The sequence below is a fragment of the Mycteria americana genome, chromosome 13 (assembly GCF_035582795.1).
Source record: "Mycteria americana isolate JAX WOST 10 ecotype Jacksonville Zoo and Gardens chromosome 13, USCA_MyAme_1.0, whole genome shotgun sequence".
NCBI classification, from domain to species: Eukaryota; Metazoa; Chordata; class Aves; order Ciconiiformes; family Ciconiidae; genus Mycteria; species Mycteria americana.
In genome coordinates, this window is record NC_134377.1 from 5,302,760 (window position 1) to 5,326,173 (window position 23,414).

General features: G+C 65.8%; 3 protein-coding genes across 3 annotated transcripts; 1 reads left to right on the forward strand and 2 right to left on the reverse strand.

Moving 5' to 3' along the window:
* Positions 1-116: 116 nt before the first annotated feature.
* LHX5 (LIM homeobox 5) lies at positions 117-7,055 on the forward strand. Its single transcript, XM_075516283.1, has 5 exons — positions 117-289; positions 1,966-2,189; positions 3,383-3,660; positions 5,041-5,206; positions 6,688-7,055. Exons 1-5 carry the CDS (start codon positions 117-119, stop codon positions 7,053-7,055), a joined length of 1,209 nt encoding a protein of 402 aa, XP_075372398.1.
* A 4,826-nt stretch (positions 7,056-11,881) lies between these two features.
* Positions 11,882-13,722, reverse strand: SDSL (serine dehydratase like). The gene is made up of 7 exons (XM_075516398.1): positions 13,555-13,722; positions 13,423-13,462; positions 13,179-13,318; positions 12,794-12,882; positions 12,460-12,687; positions 12,222-12,346; positions 11,882-12,075 (listed from the first exon to the last, which is right to left on the reverse strand). Exons 1-7 carry the CDS (start codon positions 13,720-13,722, stop codon positions 11,882-11,884), a joined length of 984 nt encoding a protein of 327 aa, XP_075372513.1.
* Positions 13,723-17,018: 3,296 nt separating this feature from the next.
* PLBD2 (phospholipase B domain containing 2) lies at positions 17,019-21,374 on the reverse strand. The gene is made up of 12 exons (XM_075516709.1): positions 21,166-21,374; positions 20,860-20,953; positions 20,596-20,754; positions 20,048-20,148; positions 19,392-19,606; positions 19,220-19,314; positions 18,988-19,148; positions 18,754-18,849; positions 18,324-18,395; positions 18,053-18,205; positions 17,735-17,897; positions 17,019-17,594 (listed from the first exon to the last, which is right to left on the reverse strand). The coding sequence occupies exons 1-12, from the start codon at positions 21,357-21,359 to the stop codon at positions 17,427-17,429; spliced, it is 1,671 nt and encodes a 556-aa protein (XP_075372824.1). The 5' UTR covers positions 21,360-21,374; the 3' UTR covers positions 17,019-17,426.
* Positions 21,375-23,414: the final 2,040 nt, after the last annotated feature.

A 23,414-nucleotide genomic window follows, 5' to 3' on the forward strand; every position in this document is an offset into this window, starting at 1 on the left:
TTTAATTTTTAATTTTATTTTATTATTATTATTTTTTACTGCATTTTTGAGCCGCCGCCGTGTGCCGGCGCGGGGCTGACTTCTCGTTTGCGCGTCTCCATCCCCCGGCGGAGGTTATGATGGTGCATTGTGCGGGCTGCGAGAGGCCGATTTTGGACCGGTTCCTGCTGAACGTCTTGGACAGGGCATGGCACATCAAATGCGTCCAGTGCTGCGAGTGCAAGTGCAACCTGACCGAGAAATGCTTCTCCAGGGAAGGCAAACTCTACTGCAAAAACGACTTTTTCAGGTGAGTCCCCCCCACACCCCGCCAAACGGGGACGAGAGGGTGCGGAGGTTCACGCTGCCTCCCTGGGGTCTCCCCGGAGCTTTGGGGAGAGCCTGGGGGGCTCCCCGCTTCCCCGCCCATCGCTCTCTGCTAGGGATCCGCACCCAGCCTGCCCCACCGCTCCGGCGGGGAACCAGACCCCGGGCCGGGGGAGCCCCGGGCCGGGGGGGGGCCGGCGGCTGCGCTACGGCCGCTGCTGCAGCCTGAGGTGGGGGCGGCGAGGCTGTGCCCCCCCCCCCCCCCCCCCCGGTCTCCCCGTGACCTTGCCTCCACCGGCACCGGGCCCCGCTCCGCCGGTGCCGCCGCCCGCCCCGTCGCGGCAGGCCCGGGTGGGCACCGCGGCCGCAGCCGTGTGACCCCCCGCCGGGGCCCGGCCTGGCGCTCCTCGCCCCCCGCCCGGGACCGCAGGCCCCGGTGAAGACGGTAGCCAAAACCTCGCTCCCCCCCCCGCCCCGCCCCGCGTGGGGCCCCGCGCTTCGCCGCTCCTTAAACGCCCCTAATGACTGCGATAAGGTGCCGATGAGGAAATTAGGGGCCGGGATGGGAAGGGGGGGGCGATGACTTATGACTCCTAATGCTCTCACTACATCAACGTCACGGGGAGCAGCGAGGGAGGCAGAAGTTGTGCCGCGACCGGGGGGGACCCTGCGTGGGGACCCCGGGGCCTGGCAGCCCCCGGCTCTCCCGAGGACTCGGCAGCGGCAGCCCCCGCTCCCGGGTTTTGGGGGCATTTTTTTTGTGGGCTTTTTTTTGTTTGTTTGTTTGTCTTGGGGTTTGAGGAGGGTTGGTTTGGGGGATTTTTTTTTGTTTGTTTAGGTGGTTTTTTTGGTGGGTTTTTTGTTTTGTTTTTGTCCTTGGGGAGACCGTTTCCAGCCGATTCGGATTCCCTGGAAAATTGTTTTGTTAATAAAAAAAGGCATCTCCTGGGGAAAAAAACGGCTCTGCCTCCAGCGAAGGGAAGGAAAATCGGAGATTGCCAAAGCGCTGCTCCCGACCAGGAAAAACCCTCCCCTCCCCGGGAGAGCGGGCCGGGGCCGGCGCCGGGCTGGGGACCCCGGGATGCTTCGGGGAGCCGAGCTCCCTCCTCCGCCGCCCGTTGTTGTTCTGGGTGCGCGGTGCCCCCGCACCCGCCGCTCCCTTTTTCCGTCGCTCTGGCCGTGATTAGCCCCGTTTTCTCCCCGGGATTTTCAGGCCGGCGCCGGGCGGAGCCGAGCCCCCCGTTCCCCGCCCGGGAGGCACCGGCTGAAACGAAATTTCCCCCCCCCTCCCCCCGCCGCGGAGCGCGGAGGGGAACCCCGCCGCCCTCCCCTCGCCTCCGGCCCTTCTGGGGCCAAATCCGGGCGAGGATGCTCACGGGTGCGTCCCCCCGGGTGGGGACCCCCCAAACTCGAGCTCTCTCCGCAGCCCACCCTGCGCCTGCGAGCGGGGCTGCGCGGGGATGAAGGCTCTCCTCCTCCTCGCCCCAAAGGGGCAGGGGGTGCGGATCGCCTGCTCCCCCCAAACCTCCCAGCGAGAGACGCCGGAGGATCGAGCTCCCGCGGTGGGATTTTGGGGCGGGGGGATGGGTACAAACGGGGCCCCCCCCGCAGCCCATCGCCGCCGGGGCTCCCAGCTCTCGCCTTCCTCCCCCTCTCCAGGAGGTTTGGTACCAAATGCGCCGGCTGCTCCCAAGGCATCTCCCCCAGCGACCTCGTCCGGAAAGCCCGGAATAAAGTCTTTCACCTGAACTGTTTCACCTGCATGGTCTGCAACAAGCAGCTCTCCACGGGCGAGGAACTCTATATCATAGACGAAAACAAATTTGTTTGCAAAGAGGATTATTTGAACTCTCCCAGTTTGAAGGAAAGCAGCCTCAACTCAGGTACGAGGGGCTCAGCCCGCCGCAGCGCCCGGGGACGCATCCCTGCCGCCCGTACGGGCAGGAGCAGGCAGCGCCCGACCGCTCCGGGCAGCCGCCGTGGGGCTGCCGGTACCTCCCGCCGCGCCGGGAAGGAGCTTTCGCTTTACGGGGCGAGGGGCTGCACCCCGCAGCCAGCCCGACCCCCCGTTAATCCGCGGGGGGAGGGAGGGATTTGGGGTGAAAGCCTTCGAAGCGGGCGGAAGCCTCTGGGGGACACGCACGCACACACACACACCACGCGGGACGCGGACACGCGTGGGACGAGCGGTGGCCGAGGTGCAGCCCCGCAGCGTGGCTCCCCGCCCCCCCCCGGCTCGGCCCCTACGGCAGCGGGGATGTAGGGTGGTGGGGAGCCGAACTCCCCCCCCCCCGGGCCTGGCCCCGGAGCCCCCCGCGCCCCGGAGCCCCCCCGCGAGTGTGCCCGGTCCCCCCGCGCCGCGGGCCTGATCCTTCGCCTCCTTTCACCCAGAGGCAAAGCTCCCATTTGACTTCCTTGGAAGCTGTCTCTGCGTCAGGACAGCAGGATCAGGCCCACTCCTGCTGTCCCAGCCATGCCAGGCGCCTGTGCTCACCCCCTTCCGTGGGCTCTCTCTCCGTCCAGCACCCGGGGCCGGATCCTGCCACGCCAGTCAGTGGGGCCGCTGCTGTGAGCGAGGCGAGTAGAGCTTGGCCTTGGGGAGGGTGCTGGCGTCAGGGTCCCGAGGGGGGGGGGGACTGGGGGGGGGTGGCAAGCCAGGCTCAAGGCAGTGACTGGAGACCCCCCCAAACCCTGACAGGGACCGGTTGCATTTTTCCAAGCGGCGCATCCCGCTTCCCGGCATGAAAGGCGCGGGGGGGGAGAGGGGGAGCGCCGGGGGCTGCGGTGGGCCTGGGGGATCGCCCCCTCCCCAGCTCCTCCCGGCCAGCACGACACGGTGCGCAGGGCTGCATCGGGCGGTGCTTGCCTGGAGCTCTGCGTGATGTTGGGGGGATGATGCTTTAGGGGTACCGGGGGGGCAGAGGTGATCTGCACCCCTTGCTGCTCTCCAGCACCCCCCAACCCCTCTCCTGGAAAGCAGCCGGGCCGGGTGGGCTGGGGAGGGCAGAGGAGAGGGGGGTTGATCTCTCCCCTAAGTCACCCGCCCCCCCCTTTCCTCTCTGGGTCTCCTTTACAGTGTCCTCATGTACAGACAGGAGTTTGTCCCCGGATCTCCAGGACCCCATGCAGGATGACACCAAGGAGACAGACAACTCGACCTCCTCGGACAAGGAGACCACCAACAACGAGAACGAGGAGCAGAATTCGGGCACCAAGCGGAGGGGGCCCCGCACCACCATTAAAGCCAAGCAGCTGGAGACCCTCAAAGCTGCCTTCGCTGCCACCCCCAAACCCACCCGCCACATCCGAGAGCAGCTGGCCCAGGAGACCGGCCTCAACATGAGAGTCATCCAGGTAGGACAGCCCCAGCCCACCGCCCTGCCCCGCCGCAGCCCTCCCCACCCGGCAGCATGATGTCATGGGGCTGGCCAGCGACGTCATTCCCGCCACAGACCGAGGTTCCTGTGACATCAGAGCTTCAGGGGGTGATTTCCTCTGGCGGAGTGGAGACAGGGAAAGGACCCGCCTGGGGAGCGAAGGAGAAGGGGTGCCGGTGGGAGCCCAGGTAGTTCAAGGCTGTGACGGTCTCCCCCAGGTGCTGGAGAGGGGTTGGGACACTGAGGCCGGTCCCACGAGCTGGGGAAACAGGGACAGACAAACCCCATCCATCCCCTGCCAGCATCACCCCAGACCTAGCCCTGCACCCACCCCACGCTCCGGTGGGTTAGCGGGGATCCCCCACCTTGTGCTTTAATGCACCGACCCCATGGGAAGAGATGAAAACCAGCCCCGATAACGTGAGCAGGCCGGGCTCCTCTGCTGCCGCTTGCCAAGGCAGCGGCACAGCTTCCCCCGGCGTGCCCGGGAGATGGATGCTCCGGCCTTGTGAAAGCAAGGAGAAGCCATTGCGCTCTGCAGGCAGCCCGGCACTTTCTTACCGCGCTGCCCCGTGAAGAAAATCCCTGCGGAAATGTAGGGATTAATGGGCTTTAATAGAGGCATTAATAGGGGAGGACTCTCCGGCTTTCCCGGTAGCGGAGCTGTGAGCGTCCCAGCTCCCAGCAGAGGGGAGCAGAAGTCCCCGGAGGAGCGTGATGTGCTCGTTCCCCTGAGCTGCCCCGTCCCCAGGGGACATGGGGGGGAGCGGGGCAATAATCCAGACACCCACCAGGCCGGGGGAAAGGCGTGCGTGGGCTGAGGCCGTGCGGTTTGGATGAGATGGTCCGGTAGAGAGGCGGCCGCGTCTTTCCCTTCGCTTTTATCTCCATCCTCACCAGCCGGCTTTTCTTCTGACTCCCTGCCTGCCGCAGCAGGTGCTCACCTCCCTGCTCCCCGCTTTCTGCCGCCTTCTGCCACGATCCAGAGTTCCTCCCCGCCTTTTCCTTCCCTCTTTTCCTCCCTTCTTCCCCCCCACCCATAGGGGAAAAATTCTCCCTCTTGTATTTTCTGGCTGCCCTCTCCCTTGTAGGGACAGACAGGCCGAGGACGCGCGCGGGGGGTGCAGCCAGGGGCCAGGATTTTAATAAGCCTCGTTATTTGGTGTCATCGTGTCCCCCTGCACCTTTCGGGCTTATTGGCAGCGGGAGGGGGGGTGTCATTAAAACCCCATCCCCTCCCAGGCGGGCGCAAGATTTCCATCCCTTTCCCCAGCCGGGGAAGCCAGACTCGGGGGGGGCGGGGGGGGTGTCCCTGGTACCCCACCCCCGGTGGGTGCTGACTCCGGCCCGGCCGCAGGTCTGGTTCCAGAACCGCCGGTCCAAGGAGCGGCGGATGAAGCAGCTGAGCGCGCTGGGCGCCCGCCGGCACGCCTTCTTCCGCAGCCCGCGCAGGATGCGGCCCCTCGGCGGCCGCCTCGACGAGTCCGAGATGCTCGGCTCGACGCCCTACACGTACTACGGAGGTGAGGGACCGCCCGCGGGGGCCCTGCCCCGTCCGCCCCCCCCCGCTCCCTCCCTTCCTCCCTCTTCCCCTTCCCCTTTGTTCCTCCGCCGGCCCCGCTTCTCCCCGGGTTTTTCCTTCCCCCTCCCCTCCGCCTTCCCCCCCCGCTCCCCGTCCCCCTCCCCGACCCAGCTCCGCGGGGAGCGGAGCCGCCCGGGGCCCCGAGGGGACGGTGAGGGCCGCAGCATCCCGGCCCGCCCCGCGCACGCCGAGGCATCTGTGCGTGCACGCATCGGGCCGTGCGCACCCACGCGTGTGCGCACCCACGGCTGTGCAACGCGCACGCCCAGCGCACGGGTGTGCATCCCCACGCACGCACGCCTGCTCGCAGCCGTGCACACGCACACGACCGTATGCACACGCGTCCACGCACACACGCCCACGCACACTCACGCCCACGCCCCCCCCCCCCCCCCGCCCCGGCCGGGCATTGTGGCGGCGGCGGCGGCCCCTCTCCCGCGAACAAAGCCCCAGCTGCGGGGCTTTTGTGCCCCTTTCAGGCCGCATTTGTTCCAATTACCTCCCGGGCCCGCAGCATATGGAAGGTCAGTGCCGGCGGGCCGGCCCCCCGCCGCCCCGACGGGACGGGATGGGCGCAGCGGGGCGGCCCCGCCGCCTCCCCTCTTCCCCCGCTCCGTGCAGAGCCCCCCCATAAGCTGCGCTTTCAAAGCCTCCCCTCTGACGAGGGGCTTTCCAGGCACCCCTCGCTGCCCTGCAGTTAGTTTCTAGACCCCTTCCAGGCTGCTAAACATAGATAAAAGTTCCCCATTATATATATATTTTTCCACATTTTAGATCTATTTTTCCCCCGTTTTATTTATGTATACACTTCTTCCCCATTCTCTTCACATATGTACTTTTCCCCCATTTCATATCTATTTTTCCCCCATTTTATTTATGTATATGCTTTCCCCCCATTCTCTTTATATATATACTTTTTCCCCATTTTATATCTATTTTTCCCCCATTTTATTTATGTATATGCTTTCCCCCCATTCTCTTTATATATACACCTTTCCCCCATTCCCTTTATGTATATACTTTTTCCCTCTTCCCTTTATATATATATATCTTTTTCTTTTTCCCCCCCATTAACTAAGAATAACATTGAGCCCACCCTCCCCACCCCAGCTGCGCCAGCCCCGGGCTCCTTGCCCTCCTACATCCCCTCCTTGCCTCCAGGCCAGGCCGGGAGAGGGTGCGGAGTGCTGCAGCCCTTAGGACGGGCTTATTTCTCTCTCGGGTCGGGCTCAAATTTGCAGCCAGCTCTTTGGGCCCCGCACCGCAGGAGCCAGCAGGGTATTTCGGAGGGGACAGCCACACTGGTCCAGGTCACGCTTGCGCCCAAGGGGGAAGACAGGGCTGGGCATGGGGAGCAGCGGGATTTGGGAAGGTTTTTGGCCCCGGGGGACCAGCTCCATCCTTTTCTCCCCTCTCCCGCAGATTACCAAGGTGACTACTACGGACCGGGAGGCAACTATGACTTTTTCCCCCACGGGCCGCCCTCCCAAGCCCAGTCCCCGGCCGACTCCAGCTACCTTCAGAACTCAGGACCCGGCTCCACGCCCCTGGGACCCTTGGAGCCCCCCCTAAGCGGACACCACTCCTCAGAAAACCAAAGGTACACGGATATGATCTCGCATCCCGACACCCCCAGCCCCGAGCCGGGGATGACCGGTTCGCTGCACCCCATCCCGGGGGAGGTCTTCAGCGGGGGGCCCAGCCCGCCCTTCTCCATGTCCAGCAATAGCGGCTACAGCGGGGCTCTCTCGCACCCCAACCCGGAGCTCAGCGAGGCGGCGGTGTGGTAGGCCTGGCACGGGCACGCGTGCGCGTGTGGAGGGGGAAAACACCCCCACGTTCCCCCAGCCCACGCGTGTCCCCCCCCCCCCCCCCCGCCCCGGACCAGGGCGCATCACGTCACCATCGCCGGATAAAGACCCCCCCTCCGATGCCAAAACGCATCCCTGCACCCCCCCCCCCCGCCCTCCCCATCACTGCAGACCCCCCCGGGACCTTGGGGCCACCCCACTACCTCCCTCTCCCGGCACCTTCCCCCCAACACGAGTGGGGGCAAGGGCAGGGCAATGAACGGTGCCCAGCCCCGAAGAACCCCCCCGCCGGCGTCGGGACCACCGCCTCTCGGACCAAAGCTGAACTCGCCTGGACACAGGTCCCACCGCCCCGGCGGCACCTGGGGAGGGGGGCTGGGGCAGGGCTCCCCCCTGCTAATTAGCATCCTTTTTAATTATCCCTTACCACATCATGGAGGGGGGGGGGATGGGGAATAGCAGGAATAACCCCCCCCCGGCCTCTCCCCTGCCCTTGTTTTTGTTGTTCCCATTTTATCCCCAAGGAGAAGGTGGGTTTGGACCTGGTTTTTGGTGATGGGTAGCAAGAGGGGGGTGTGGGGGGGGGCCGGGCCCAGGGCTGCCCCAGTGACTGGCTGAGATTGGGCTCCCACGGGGCAGAAAAGACACCAGAAAAAGGCAGAAACAGGAAAAATACACCACCACCACCACCACAATAAACAAAAAACCAAACCCCAGAACGAAACCAACCCAACCACCACAACAGCAGAAATTAAACCCGAGCCTTGACGCCGAGTCCCACCCCAACATTTCCCGGAGGCTCCGCCGATTTAAGGATGTATTATAGTTTTTGCTTCTAGTTTCTTTATTTTGTATAAAGGAGAAACAAATAAAGTATGTTTTTGTGTTTACTGATTATTTATTGTACTTTAGTCATCGGAGGCTCCGAATTTTTCTATTTTGAAGGCGGGGAGGGGGTGGCGCTGGGGAGGGGGGCAAGAGGATATAGGGGGAAAAAAAAAAAGGAAGGAGAATGGAAAAGGAAAGAAAAAAAAAGTTGTTTTCTGAAAGCGTCGTGGGTTTCCTGTCCCCGCTGCCTCTTGCGGAGGCTGTTAGTGTGAATGGCTCTTGTTGTTCAATGTGAATAAAAAACCTTTTAGTTACCTACTGTTCGGTCACCTGGTCCCTTTCATTTTTTTTTTTTTTTTTAAGACAAGACCATGAGAGATGCTGGCAGGGCTGCCCTGCTCCCCCCCTCCGCCCCCCCCCCCCGTCCCCCAGCCCTGCACGGGGTCTGGGGGAGCAGTCCCCCTCGGTCCCCTGGGTGGGATGGGAGCCACGGCCCCTGTACAAGGTGACGCTGCTCATCGGGGGCTGCATCACCACCCGCTACCCCAGGCCCCCCCACAACTGGAGGGGGGGCACATTACCCAGCTCAGCACCTTCCCCCCCAGCAGACAGGCCGGTGCATCATTTCTGCCGGGGGGGGGGGGGGCAGATATTGTGTGCACCCCCAAACCCCCCCAGGGGCACCTGCAGCCCCGCTGGCAGAGCATCCCCGTGGGGGAGCCACGGGAGAGCCAGGGGGTCAGCAGGGCTGCTGGGGGGACACACCAAGGGGGGGTCCATGAACACCGTCAGCAGCTTTCGCCCCATCCGCCCCAGGGGGGCACCGAGGGCAGGCAGGAGGGGGGTATCCTCCCCCAGCACCCCAGTCCACCCCCCTCCTCTCTCCTGCTTTCCTTCTCTTGTTTTCCGAGATACAAAAATAAATAAAGTCCAAGGCAGGCTGCAGCTCTGAACTAATATTTAAAATGCAAAATCATGGCAGAGTTCCCCCCCCCCCCATCTTGCAGTAAAAAGATATAAACAGAATAAATTACCTTCCCTCGCTGGCTTACGAGAGTCCCTCTCTCCTGACCTGAATTTTAAGTCCTGGCTCGGTTGTAGCACAGAGCACCGATGATTTATGAAAAGCCAGCCACTTCTCTGCATATTTTCTCTGTTCAGCCAAGTGGTGGAATTTATCCTTCCTATACCATTACCAGCATTAATAACAGGGTGGCAAACAAGCCAGGCCGGGCCCCAAGGAATCCCTTAGCCAGGAGCTGGGAACATCACCAAGACACTGGGCTCTCACCACCCACAAAGCAAAGCACCTTCTCCCCTTGTAACAGGTGGGGAAACTGAGGCAGGAGCGCAGCCAGCCGCTCCCTCTGCTCCACCCCTTCCAGGCCGCTCGCGTTATCAGGTAACGGGTGCTTCTGAGAAGGACAGGGCAATGTGTTGTTAAATAACCCCCTCCCAGCATAAATCTGAACATTATAAAATGGAGCATAAGGTCATTCACTGGGCGAACACTGGCTGCTATCATTATTATTATTATTATTATTATTATTATTATTATTATTATTATTATTATTATTATTATACTGAACCCAAGGCATACACCTGAGGGCTGTCTGCAGGCTGCTGGGGGGGACAGGCTGCAGGAGGGATTTTGGACGATGCCGGCGTGCTCCAGGCTGGCACCTCCCGTGCAGGGGGCCGGGGGCTCTGTGCCGGAGGACGGGGCTCAGCGGGAGCACAGCCGGCACAGAGGACCCGCCGGCACAGAGGAGCTTTACTGGTTGAGCCCCGCAGCTCGGCGTTGGGTGCAGGGGCCAAACCTTCCCCCAGGTCACTGGCCGGGGGCTGCTGCTGCCCTGGGCTTGCCCGTCCCGGCAAACAGCCACCCGCGGCTTGGCGCTGGCAGGAGGGACCTGACGGCTGCGGAAAGCACAGCGGCCAGACGCAGGCCACGGGACACAGAGCTGGCCTTGCAGGGAGCAGCCGGGTTCAGCCCGTTGGTTATCGCAGCCCTTAACCACAGCCAGGTTTGGGGTCCCCGTTGCAACCAGCATTGGGGTACAGCATCACAACTGAGATCGGGGTCCCCGCTGCAGCCAAGGTCGAGGTCCCTGGTCCCCATCACGCCAGCAGTCCCAAGAAGGCACCAGCACCCAGGGTTCACACCTGCCTCCAGCTGCAGGGTGACCGTGGGTGACCCCCCACCATCTGGGGCCGTGGCCACCCTCGGCGGGGCGTCCCCCAGATAACCTGCACCCCCATGTCCCTGCCAGGGACGTCCAAAGCCCAATCCTCCTCAGCTGGCACCGAAAGCCCCAGCGCTCCCTTGTCAAGGCAAGGAGGGGACAAAGCTCCCTGTTGGGGTGCTCGGGGAGTCACCTCAAGCCCGTGCCCGTGTCAGCGCCAGCAATAGCGCCCGTGGGACCGTGCTGGGGAAACACCACCATGAGCTCCCCGCTCCCCCGAGCCCCAGCAGAGCAGCATCAGTCCTAGGAATAAACTTCTTTTCAGAAGCTGTTGGGCAAACATCAATGCTATTTTTTTTTTCCCCTGACCTTTTTCCCTTTTTTTTTTCAGAAGGGGAAGGTCTGCAGAAGGTGGAAAGTAATCAGGTTTTGGACCTGGGATAAAAAATTGCTGGAGTAGGTTGGGCTGACTCCTTATAATTAATAGTGTGCCTCGTAATAGGATTCTCCAGCCTTCGGTGCTCCCTGGAAACACCTTTTTACATAAGATATTGCTCACGACGGAGCGGCAGAGTTTTGATTTATGGGGTTTTGGCCTCCAAGAAGCATCTGGGGGGGCTGGCCTGGCCGGTGGGATGTACTGGGGGAGAGGGAAGAAGGGCTGAAGGCAGGGAGGGTGTTTCTGCGGGGCTGGCAGCCGGGTCCCGGGCAGGCGCCTGGCCAGGGGAAAGGGCTTCGTGGGGGATGCCTGTGATCCGGGGGCTGAGCTGGTGCTGGGGCTGAGCCCCCCTTGCGCCGAAGGGGAGGAGGAAGAGGCTGAGAAAGGTTTTGGGGCAGGACAGGGCTTGTCTCCCTGGCCAACATCACCAGGTGATGCTTGGGGCGTGGGCCCAGCTGGGAACCGGGGAGCAGTCAGGGTCGGGGAGCCCCAGTGGGAGCAAGACCCCACATTGCCCAGAGATGGGAGGAAGGAGGGGGGAGACGGGTCATTGGGGGGACGCGAAAAACCCGGGGACGTGCAATAGCAAAGGGCTAAAAGCAAATGGAGCACTAGAGAGTGGGAATGGGGGAGAGCAGGAAAGTCTGGAGGAAAGGGGGGAATGGGAAAAAGAGTGGGATGGAGGGAAAAGGGGGATCACGGGGGCTCCGGGTTGGGGTACGCACGCACACACACGTGTCGGTGCACCTCGGAGCCCGCGGGTGTTAAACACAGCCGGGGAGCTCCGCCAATAAATCACCGTAACAAGCGGGTCTGTGCGTGTTGTTCTCTCCTGACCGCAGACAGCACGGCAGGAATGGGAGAAGATTGTAATAATTAATAATCATTAGAATAATAATGCATAAAGACAGTAGCAAAGTAATTAGTCAGAGAGGGAGTGCTTGCTAATTGAGGTGGGGAGCTGCAGTCCAAACAGCCTGGGGAGGAGCAGGGGAGGGAGGGGAGACCGAGGGTTGGGGGAGTTGGAGGAGGACGCCCTGCATGTTCAAGGGGCAGAGTGGGGTACAGACCGGGGGCACGCGTACCCCAGTCCTGCCGTCGGACAGGCAGGGGAGGCGCAGGCAGGGCCCTGGCTCCATCTCTGCCTGCAGCGCGAGCCCTGGTCTTGTCCGCCCCGCGTGCCTCAGTTTCCCCATCCCTACGTGGATGCTGCGTGCTGGGGCAGAGGCTGCGGGAGGAGTCCGGCACTGCGTCCACCAGGCAGAGGGGCTTTGTTTTGGTTATTTTAGAAGGAAAAAGCAAGCAGAGGGTGCTGGCAGGGCTCCGTCGCGTCCCCCTCCTCGGGGTGGGTGTCACTCCAGCCCCAGCTGGCTCTTCAGGGCCCGCAGCTGGGCCGCCTGGATGCTGCTGCCCCCGCACACCACCACCACCACGGAGGCCAGCGGGGTCCGCAGCCGCCCCTCACGCTGCAGCCGCTGCAGCCGCCCCGTGTAGAGCAGGGCCAGGGCGGCCCCGCACGCCGGCTGCACCAGCATCCTCTCGTCGTCTGCGGGGACAAAAGCAGGGGGACACCCTGAGCCGCCCACCCCCCCCATCCCCATCAGCCCCCCTGACTCCGGCACGTCCCAGGCCAGTCCCAAGGCCCGGCGGTGTCCCTGTCGCCGCCGCCACGCCCGGCTGGCCCCCGCTCACCCAGGAACTGCTCCACGGCTCGCACAGCCTCCGCGTCCTCCACCACCTGGGAGATGACCGGGCACTCCTGGGCGCACTGCAGCGCCCGTGCCGCCACCGTCTTGGCTCCCAGGCACTTGGCCACGCTGGGACGGGAGGGGAGGAAGGCGGTCAGGGTGGTCCCGGGACCCTTCAGCGAGCTGGGCCGAGACCCGCCAACTCGTTGCACGCGTGGCCGCTCCCACAAAGCCCGGCTCACCTGGTGATGTCGGGCAGCGAGACGAGCCGGCCGGCCGTCAGCGCCGCGTGGAAGCTGTGAGCCCCCCGGGTCTCGGCAGCGACGATGGGGACGTCCTGCCAGCCCACCTGGCGCAGGCCGGCCACAACGCCCGCCAGCAGCCCCCCGCCGCCCACTGCCAGCAGGATGGCGTCCGGTTTGGTCTCCAGCGAGTCCTTCAGCTCCCGGACCAGGCTGGCGTGACCCTGCCTGCAGGGCGAGGGGGGGTGGGAGGATGCAGCCCGGGGCGCCCCGAGCCAGCCCAGACCCCGGAGATGGGGAGCGGGGGCAGGAGCTGAGCCCTGGCAGCACTCACCACACCAAGGGGTGGTCGAAGGGGTGGATGCTGACCCAGCCCTCGGTCTGCGCCAGCTCCAGGGCTCTCCTGTTGGCTTCATCCCACACCTGGGGGGGGGGAACGGGGGGTCAGCGGGGCTGCATCCAGCCCTCGCACCCCAGAGATGGGTCCCTTGTCACCGCAGGGCTGGGGACAGCAGAAACCCACGTGGGGCACTGGGCTGAGCTGGGGGGTCCCTGGGGCGACCCTGCCGCAATGCCGGGTGCAGGTGATACAGGAGGGGGACGTTTCGGGATGGGGTTTGCCATACGCGCCCCTGGCATTGTCGAGCAGGCTGAGCTCAGGCTCAGCCCCCTCTCGTCCCCCCCCAGACCCCAGTTTTAGGGGGGTGCTGCGGGGGTACCTGGCCGGAGACCTCCACCTCTGCCCCCAGCTCCTCCAGCTTGCGCACCATGGCGGGGCCGGTGGTGCTGGGGACCACGACGGTGACCGGCAGCCCCAGCTTCTGGGCTGCGTACGCCGCTGCCAGACCTGCATTTCCCCCTGCAGAAAGCGGGGGTCAGGCAGGGCTCGGCCCCCCCTGTACCCCCCATATTACTCATGAGCGTCCCACGTAGCTCCCCCCGCCTCAGCTCGGACCCAGTTACCTGAGGAGCAGACGAAGTGGCGGCAGCCCTTCTTGGCAGCCTGAAAGGCAGGAGGCAAGGAGGGAAGGGGACGGCTGTGTCCCCCCGCCGTGCCCCCCACAAGGGCACCAGCAGCACCCTGCCCACGCTCACCTCCTGGCAGAGGTGGCCGATGCCCCGGATCTTGAAGGAACCCGCAGGCTGGACGTTCTCCAGCTTCATGTAGACCTTGGTGCCCGCCGCCTTGGACAGGGGCAGGCTCTCCAGGACGGGCGACACGATGTGGAAGGGCTTCTCACCCCCGCCGGGCTGGGCTGCCATGGCCCCAGCGATGGATGCTCTGCCGGGGAGAGGTGGGGAAGCCACCAGCTGCTCCCCGCAGGTTCCCTCCCCGTGGCCCCACCGCCCGTCCCGGGCTCGGTACAGGGCACAAGAGCCCATCCGGAGGGACAAAGCTGTCCCCGGTGTCCCCCCCCGGCTCCGGGATGCAGCAGCACCGAGCCCTGGGGCGCAGCGATGGGCCCTCCCTGCCAGAGCCCCAGGACAAGCTGGGCTCCTCTGTCCTCCTGGTCCCCAAGCCCCCGGTGTCCCCAGGTTCCCCCCGCATGCTCTGTCCCCTAAATCAGCCAGGGCCACCCCACGGCGGGGGTTACCTGGTGTCCCGTGGGCACTGACTGCGTGTCCCCAGCTCCTCGCCCGCAGCCGCAGCAGAGTTTGGGGGACGGAGGAGGACGAGGTGACGTCGGGGGGGCCGTGCCAGCGTCCCCAAGTCCCCGTGTCCAGTGGCGCAGCAGGGCAAGGGGCAGGGGTTAAACATTGCCCTGGCCCCGGCTGTTTGCTCAGCGCCAGGCGCGTTATTCCAGCCGCGGGGCTGGATCCGTGCCGAAAGCGCCCAGCTGAGGCTGGGCACGGCGCCGGGTGCCCCAGCCGGGACAGCCACGTGCGGCCCCGGCAGCCAAATCCCAGTGGCCTTCGCATGCCCAGGAGACGGGATGTGGGCACCCAGGAGACGGGGGAAAAGGAGAGGCAGCTCCCAACGCCTTTGGGGGTCCCCAAGAGTTTTCCCCCGCCAGCTGGGCACAAGCACCGGCTCTCCTTGGGTCCAGCCAGAAACACGTCCCAGCGGATTTGAGGACTTTGCCCATTTGACCCGGACCCCCGGCTGTAGCGAGGGCAGCCTGCGCACCCCAAATCCCCGGCGGGCAGCCGAGACACCCCCCATCGCCTCCAAATGAGCCATCGCACCCCTATGCCTGCCCTGCCGAGCCCCCCCGCCCCGCAGCAGCCCTGGGCCCCCCTCCGAGCCGCACGTCCCCAGGAGGGCTCAGCCCTGCCAGCTGGGTAAGCCCCCCGGGATGAGCCCCCCCAGCCCTGGCTGGGCCGGCCGGGCACCCCGCAGGCAGGAGGGGTCTGGGGGGGGGACGGTCCCCGCACAGCTGGCACAGGCACCCCATGAGCATCCCTTGGAGACGGGGCTGCCCGGAGGGACCCAGACAGAGTCCGGCCGAGCCCCGAGACCCAGCAGCACCCAGGCAAAGCAGGAAGAGCCCCCCTGTTTCCTCCAGGACAGCCGGGGGCCCCTTCTTGTCACCCAGCCCTGGTGACACCCCCCAGGGTAAGGGTCCCCCCCAGCATGTGCCCTACCTCTGGACAGAGGGGCTGGCTCTGTCCTGGACAGGCGAGGAGGAGGAAGGTGAGATCTGGAGGAAGGTCTGACCCTGGCTCCTCGCCCCGCCGCCGCAGAGGATTTCTCCCTGGCAGCGTCTGAAAGCAGAGAGCTTTGGCGCGAGGTTAGTCCCTTCCCCCTCCGTGGTGGCTCCACGGGGGTCCCGAGGGGGGGGCCACTGCACACGAGCTGGCACACACAGGAGACACAGCCACGACACCACCAAAAGGGGTGCACTGGGAACCCCCCCGCTCCCCCCGGCTCTGCCCCGCTGCCAGGCGGAGAGAAGTGAAAAAAGGCCCCGGAATAGCAGATTTTGGTCCCCTGACACAAACGGTGCTGCAAAGCCCCCCTGAGAGCACCACTGGTGACAGGCTCCAAGCAGGGCACGAGGTCCAGGACAGCCCTGTCCCTGAAGGAGCTGGCCTTTGGTGGCAATGAATTAACTAATGCCCTGGTGCTTACACCATCGTTAGGCTTCAGAGTGAACAGCACACAGCCCGGGCAGGATCAGCACAGAGGTCACAGCGCTGCCTGCAGAGAGCAGGCGCCTTGCACTGAGCCACGCTGCTTTTGGGACATCGGGGACTGGAAATGCAGGAGATGATGAGGATTTTTTGAACAGGGGCACCCAGGCGGGGGGGAGGCACGCAAGCTCCAGCTCCCCTGGGGCCCACGGAGCGACCCCCCATCCCGCAGTGGGCAGGGGGGGCTGCAAGCGCTTCCCTGGGGATGGGACAGGGATGGGCCCTGGGGACAGGCGCCGGGGAAGAGGTGCAAGGAGCCCCCCCCACTCACAGGGAGGAGGCCAGAGACCCCCTCGGCGAGGGCACCACGTTTTGGCTCAGCCCTGGGGTGCTCCGGGGTCCTTTTCTGCCCCACACCCCCCTCCCCATCTCCCCTTTGGCTCCATACCTGCCCCGGGGAAGGCAATGCCAGGCTGTCACCCAGTCACGTCCCCTGGCCGGGGTCCATGGGTGACAGGGCCTCAGCCACTGGCGCTGCAGCTGAGGAGGTATTTAACCATTTCTGTTTCTTTTTCCACTTTTAAGAAAATAAAAAAAGGAAGGGAAGCAGCAACACAGCCACCACTGCATCTCCCGTGTGCCCCGTCCTTGGCATCGATGTGCCTGTCCCTCCTTACCGCCCCGTCCCTCGGTGGCGGTGACCTCCCCCTGCGCAGGGAAACTGAGGCACAGGGACCCTCCGAGCAGCACCCCCTCCCCCGGGACCCCCCGCACCATGGGGACAGCAGGGGACATGGGCACAGGCTCTGCCACCCACCCACCTTACCTGCAACCCCCTCACCCCACCAGCACCCAGCACGGTGGATTTTGGACACCCCACCCTGTCCAGGGCACCCATCGCTGTTTTTGGGGTGCCAGCACCCCAACAGCCCAGACCTGCTGCAACCCAGCCCCGTGCAGCCCCCGGGGAGCTGCAGGGGCCCCCAGCCCTGGTGGGAACCTGGCGCCTTCAAAGCGCTGCCGAGCACCAGCTCATTAATCCCCCAGTAATGACCTCGTTATTCCTAACGAGGCGGAGCGGATCAAGGGAGCTGAGGTAAGAGGATTTTGCAACGGGGGTTTCGGGGCTGGGGGGACACAGGTGGCAGAAGAGGGGAAGACAAAAGGGACGAGGACGGTCACCCCGTCCTGGGGGGCGAGCACTGTGACCTCCCCCCTCCATCCCACAGCCCGGGCTCCCCCGTTTCAGCAGCTCTGCCCCACACCGGGTACCCAGCCTGATGCAGCAGCACAGAAACCTTAGCAGCCTGCACCCCAAAAGAGCCTGGCCTGGCTGGCTGCACACCCCCTCACCGGGGCCGGCAGGCAGTGGAGAAGCAGGGAGCGCCCCGTTAATTTGGGGGGAGAAGACCGCTGTGCGAGCCCAACCCTCGTACAAGACACCAGAGAAGCTCGACAGAGCGCAAAGCACAGCCACCACCTCCGCTGCACGCAGACCGCTTTATTTGTCACAGCCAAACCAGCTCACGCCCCTCTTCTGTGCCCTGGGGGCGAGCCCCAGCCTCCCAGGACCCCCCCTTTTCTGGGAAGAGCCCCCCCAAACCAGGTGTCAGCACCCTGGGGAACACGGCGGGGCCAGAGCCCCTCGGCGGGGAGGGGGCACGGCCCTGGCGCAGCACAGCCGGCACCGCGGGGACGCGGCAGCGAGAGGCGGAAGCAGAAAGAGCCATGGGGACAGGGGACCCCCCCTTGCACCCAAAGCCCGTCCCCTGGGGATAGGGGAGAGCCAGCGGCACCGCCCCCCCAAGGGGTCCCCACGCAGGACAGACGCCTGCGGATGGACGGATGCCTGCGGATGGACAGACGGATGGGTTCAGCCCGGCAGCGCCCGCTCAGTCCCAGCGGACCTTGATTGGGGGGAAGGTCCAGAGGTCGGGGTGGCCCATGCGCAGCAGGGTGCTGCAGGGGGACGTGCTCCAGCGGAAGGGGGGCACGTCGTCCCAGGCGGGACCGCTGGCGGCCACCAGCCCGAAGGCGGGGGCCATGCCCGAGGAGGTGACCTGGGGACGGGGGGGAAGAAAACAGAGGTGCAAGTCAACACGGGGAGGGGGCAACGCAGCCCGGGGGGAGCTGTCAGAGGGGGGTGCAGCCCCAAAGAGGGGACCTCCAGCTCCCCCCCAGCCCCCCAGGGCTTCCCCACCTTCATGTCGGTGCCGCCGTGGCAGCGCTGGCGCAGGGCGGGGAAGGGGTAGGTGCCGTTGGGGGGGTTGAGGTCGGAGCGGGCGGAGATGGCGTTCTCTGCGTTCTGGGGGGGGTCGCAGCCCCTGCACCGCGACAGCGGGTCCCGCAGGTAGTTGTTGGACCTGCAAAGTGGCCAAGGGAGAGTCGTGGTGAAGGTGGGGAAAAAAAATGTATATCAATGTGTAATGATGAAAAAATCACCCCCGAGGGTTGCAAAGCCGGGGCGGGGGGGGGACGTGTGGGGGACACCCAGGTTTGGGGGGTCCCCAGCACCCACCTCATCAGGCGGACCATAGAGTCCAGGTCACGGACCAGTGTCTGGTTCCGGCGGAAGATCTGGGCGCGCGGGTTCTTGTCGTAGGTGAACCAGTCGCCATATTTCTTCACCAGCTCCAGGTTCCCACTGGCGTTGAAGATCTCCTCGAAGTACCTGGGGTGGGGGGGGGGAACCCAGCGAGTCAGCACGCAGCGGTGGGGGGCAAGGCCAGCGTTGGCTGCCCCCCTTTATGGGGCATCAGTGGGGCGGGATGAGGCTGGACGGAGCTCACGGCAGGTTGTAGCTGGCCCAGTAGCCCTGCTGGTACAGCAGCTCCGTCTGATCGGCCGCCACCACCAGGCCCCTGCGCCGGGGGAAGAGCATCGGTCAGAGCAGACGGTGAAATTGAGCTGGGATGGGGGGGACGTGCTGGGAAGGGGGGCAACCCAGCTGGGGGTCCCCGCTGTTGGGTTCCCACCCCAGCCAGGGGTGCTGGGCGCCCATCACCTGCATACAAGCATCCCTGGAGAGCCTTTAGCTGCAGACTGGCAGCGCAGGCAGCTCCTGCCTGCGTTTGCATCCCCGTCACCCAACTCCCACCCGTTGGGCCGGGGCAGACGGAACCCTCAGGGCTCTCCCAAACCCACGGGGACGGGCGAGGAAACATTTCTGCTGTGGCTCAGCGCAGGAGCCGGTGCTCAGGAAGGAACAAGGGCACTCACGGGATCTGCTCCAGCACAGTCAGCACACCCTGCGGCGGGCTCGCTCTCCCTGGCGTGAAGGCGTTATAGTCCACCACCATCCACTGGTTGTTGTACCTGGCATGGAGAAGGGGGAAAGCATCCCTCCAGCAGCCAGCCTCTCCCCGGGGACATCCCCGCTGCCCGGGGGAGCATCCCTCCATCCAATCCCACCCCCCCGGGACAACTTCCCGTGCCCCGTTCCGCCCTGCTCACGTGCCACTGTTGAACCGTCGGAAGACGGCAGCCCACTCAGGACCGCTGCGGGCCAGGCGGTTGGCCACGATGTTCCTCAGCCACTCCAGGACGCTGCTGCGTGGGTCCAGGTACTTCCACCGCGCCGGGTTGCTGTTCCCGATGGTGGTTTCCAGCGCTACCTGTGGGGAGGGGAGCGATGGGTAGGGAGCGGGGCTGCGGAGGGGTCCCCCAGGACCAGACCCCCACTCACCAACCCACTGCTGAGGATGTAGAAGTCATCCCCGGAGAAGATGGTGCCGGGGTAGGAGGAAAACACTTGGATGCTTCCGGGGATCTGAGAATTGCCTGGAGAGGGGATGCAAAAGCAGGGGAGCATCAGAAGGGGGGTGTCAGATGCGGCCCCCCCAGCCCAGCCCACGCACCGCCGGCTGAGGCGCGGAAGGGCAGCGTGTACTTCTTGACGATGCGCAGCATGGACTGGTAGGAGGTCCAAGTGTCGTGGGCGACCAGGAGATCCCGATGGCCCGGCAGCAGCTTGAGGAGGGCAGAGCAGGAGCCCGAGCCCAGGACGCGCCGTGGGGAGGAGCGGTTCAGGGCAGATTCCAGGTCCTCCAGGTCACCCCCCAACTGCAGCAGACTGGGGGGGAAGCGAGACACGGGGTATCAGGTGGGGGACAGCCTGGCCCAGGAGCTGCGCTGGCGCAGAGCTCTCTGTCTGTCTGTCTGGGCTGGACGGCGTTTCTCCATCCCACCACGGTGCAGGCACAAGCACCCCAGCAGCCTGAGCAGGGAGGGAAGGGTGAGCACAGCAGTGGGGAAACTGAGGCAGGGGGCTGCAGCGGGCATGGGGGGGGGGGCACCCACCACCCAGCCCATGGTGCCGGGGAGGAGAAAAACCTGCCTTGGCTCCAACCTGCCCCAGCAGCAGAGGCCAAGCACCCAGAGAGGGTGGGTGAGGAGGACTGGGAGCAGACCCGGCTGTGCCTGGACTTCCAGGAATTGTCCCCACAGCCCCCCCCCAGCAGCACCCCAACCCCTGGGGCAACCACCCCCCCATCACCTCCAAGAAGGAGCTTACAGGAAGCCAAAGGGTGCCAGGGTGAACCTGCCCCGGGGGAAGTCCAGGCGCCCGTTGTAGCTGTCCTCCAGCCCCTTCAGCTGCAGCAGGGCCAGGCGCACCTGCGGGGACAGGGGACAGAGCTGGCACTCGGCTCCCGTGGGGAAGAGGGGTGGAGGGTTTCAGGGGGACGGGGTCCCCCCTTCCCCCAGAGGACGCAGCAGGTCCGGTGGGTCCCGGCGCTGCTGCAGAGGCAGGAGGCGTCGTGGAGGGAAGCGGTGCCGTCAGCGGGGCCGTGACTCAGCACCGGTGGCCCGGGGGGGGCCGAGCCATCCCCTGTGCACCCCAACAGCGGCACGTGAGGCTCTGGCAGGGAGGACGTCACGAGTCACCTCTGCTCGCCCAGGGGAGGAGGATCCACGGTGGTCACATGCCTGTCATCCCGCCTGGAGCCGGGCCAGGCCCCCCGGCACCCCTTGCTGCCCTGTCCCCTCCTCTTGATTAAAGCCCCAATTAGCCCAGGGGGATGCAGGGGGGGTTCACCCTGGGTGGGGGGACCCCATCCTCACCTGGTGCCAATACTCGGGGTCCTCCCCCTTGCCCATCTGCTCCTCCATCCAGCCCAGGTTGGCCTCGAGGTAGCTCCGCAGCTTCTCGCAGTACTTGCTCTCATACTTGAAGGGGCCGCAGTAGCCCACCATGGTGTTCATCCAGTGCATGTACATCAGCTGGGGGACACGGCGGCGGTGTCACCGGCGGGGGTCGGCCGGGGGAGAAGGGAGGGACCGCGTCACCCCCCTTGGGACCCCGGTTTTGGAGGGGTCACCCCTTACCTGCTCGGAGACGGCGGCCTCGGCGAGCCCGGCGGCATAGGCCTGCAGGCTGTCGCTGTACGAGGCGTTGGTGGTCACCTCCAGGAAGGCCCAGCTGGGGGGACACGGACCAGGGGGGTCACGGACACGGGTCACGGACACGGGGGGTCACGGACACGGGGGGGGCGGGGCGCCCCACCCGCGACGGCTCCCCCGAGGCCGCCCCCGGCGCCCCGTTCCCGCTCGGTTCCGTACGAGCCCCTGTCCCGTCCCCCGCCCGGGGCAGCCCAGCCCGTCCCGTCCCGTCCCGTCCCGTCCCGCCCTAACCCGACGGTGGGGATGCTGTCGTCGAGGCTGGCCCAGGCGACGGCGGCGGGGCGGCGGCCGGGCAGGACCTGGAGCCGCCCCGAGCCGGGCTCCAGCAGCACGGAGACGAGGCGGGGCGGCGGGGCGGCGGCGGGGGCTGCCCGGGCCAGGGCGGCGGCGATCGCGGCCACCAGCAGCGCCCTGAGCGCCGCCATGGCGGGGACGGCGGCGGGGGCGGGGCTGGGGGCGGGGATAGGAGCGGGGACGGGGGCGGGGCGGGGAGAGGGCCACGCCCCCGGCTGTGCCCGCCTGCGCTGCGCTGTGGGCGTGGGGGGCCCCGCAGCCCGCCCCGTGGACACCCTGTCCTAACCAACCCCCCTGTCCCCCTGTCCTAACCCCCCTGTCCCCCTGTCCTAACCGCCCTGTTCCCCCGTCCTAACCCCCCGTCCCCCCGTCCTAACCCCCCACCCGACCCCGCGCACATAGCCACGCCCCCCCGCCCCCCGCCCACGGGAGATGTGCGCAGGTTCCCGCCCCGCCCCCGGTCATGCCCCCCCATTGGGGAGCACATGTGGGTCCCCCTCGCCGTGGGGAACCCGGCCTCCGACGTGTCCCCCGTGGGGCCCGAGCCCAGCCGGTGCAGCCCGTGGGGAGCGGCCCAGTGAAAGCCTGACCGCGTGGGGGGCTGGGCCCCGCTGGGGTTTCGGGCCGGGGGTGACACGCGAGGTGTGGGTGCCCGGCCCACGGGCCCCGGCGCCGCCGCAGCCCCGGCCTTGTGCAATCCCGGCCGGCGGCTGTTTACTGCCCTCCCCGCTCCTCCGGCGGGCAAAGTCCCCCTGTGGCGTGGGGTGTCCCGGCGGGACCAGGGGCAGAGGGCTCGGAGCCCCCCGCCCGCGGTGGCAAGATCACCCTGGGGTGCATAAAGTCCCCACGGCCCGGCCCTATATCGACCCCTGCTTGGTGTTACCCTGGGCACCACCGCAGCCACCTGCCTGAGGCCTGGCACACTCGTGCCATGCCACGGCAGGGTGCCAGGTAGCACCGAGGAGGGACAGAGCTTTACCCCAAAGCTCTGGAGCCCACGCTGAACCAGGACGCCCGGTGGGTGCTGGGGGTGAGGGGGCTCAGCCAGGAGCCGCCGGGGTTGGGGTGCTGCTGGGGCACCGTGCCAGGGCGCGTCCCCGTGCGCGGCGGGGAGGGACCGGTAATGCCCTTTATTGGATCAACCCCGGAGCCGGAAAAGGTGGCACATGCCTGGGGCTATTCTGGGGAGGGCAGCACCCCAAAGGCGCCGCTTACGTGGGCATGTGGCATGGCCCAGCATGCCCCACCAGCTCCCATCAGCTCCCAGTTGCTGCTGGTTAATTTTCCAGTACTGCCCAGTGCCCACACGTCCCTGCTCCTGCGCTCGGCGCTGTACGAGACCGCGCTGGCCACCGGGACCCAGACATGCACCGAGACGCGGGTGCAGAAACCAAGGTGGGGGCACGGCGTACCGACCGCCTGCATGAGCAGGGACCCGAGCCATGCGGCAAGCACCAAAATTTGGCCTAAAACCGGGAAAGCCAGTTGAGCAGCAAGCAGCACTGTCCCGTGGGGGGCTGGGGGTGATGCCCAGGGCAAAGTGGGGCTCTGCCCCACGCACCAGGCCAGCTCCTGGCAGCACTTGGCAGGGCCAGGGTTTGCACCCAGTGGGTGCTGCAGGCCTTTGGGTGCCAGGCTGGTCCTGGGCTCTTGTTAGAAACCCTCCAAGCTGGGCCTTGCCTTTCGGTCTTTATTTTTTTTACTTTCCCCTCTCCCTGGCCATCCGAGGGAAGTGCAGCATGTGACTTCGGTGAGAAACCGGCCAGGGTGGGAAACGGACCCTTTAATCCCGTAAGGCGCTTAGGGCTGCGCTGACAGTCACCTCTTCCCCCCAAAAACCCAGCGCGGGGGCTGGCATGGGGCAGGGGCACAGCCGGGGTGGGAGGCAGCAGGGTGTCCTGGAGCAGGGTACGCCGGCCATGCAATAGCTCGGTGCGGAGAGGGACACCGGCAGCGGCAAAGGCCCCTCTGTGGGGTCACGGGGCCACCGGCGTGGGGGTCTGTGCAGCTCCGTGCACCACAGCCCCGGTGCTCGGTGCTGGGGTAGCTGCCCTGCCACGGGGCACGGCGTGCTGCTCCCCCCGGGACAACATCTTCCGCCGTGCCCGGTCTCAGAGGGTCACCCCAGCCAGGGGCTAGGTGGGTGCAGCACCCAGGGTGGGTGTCCAGCCTCTGCCCTGCTGCAG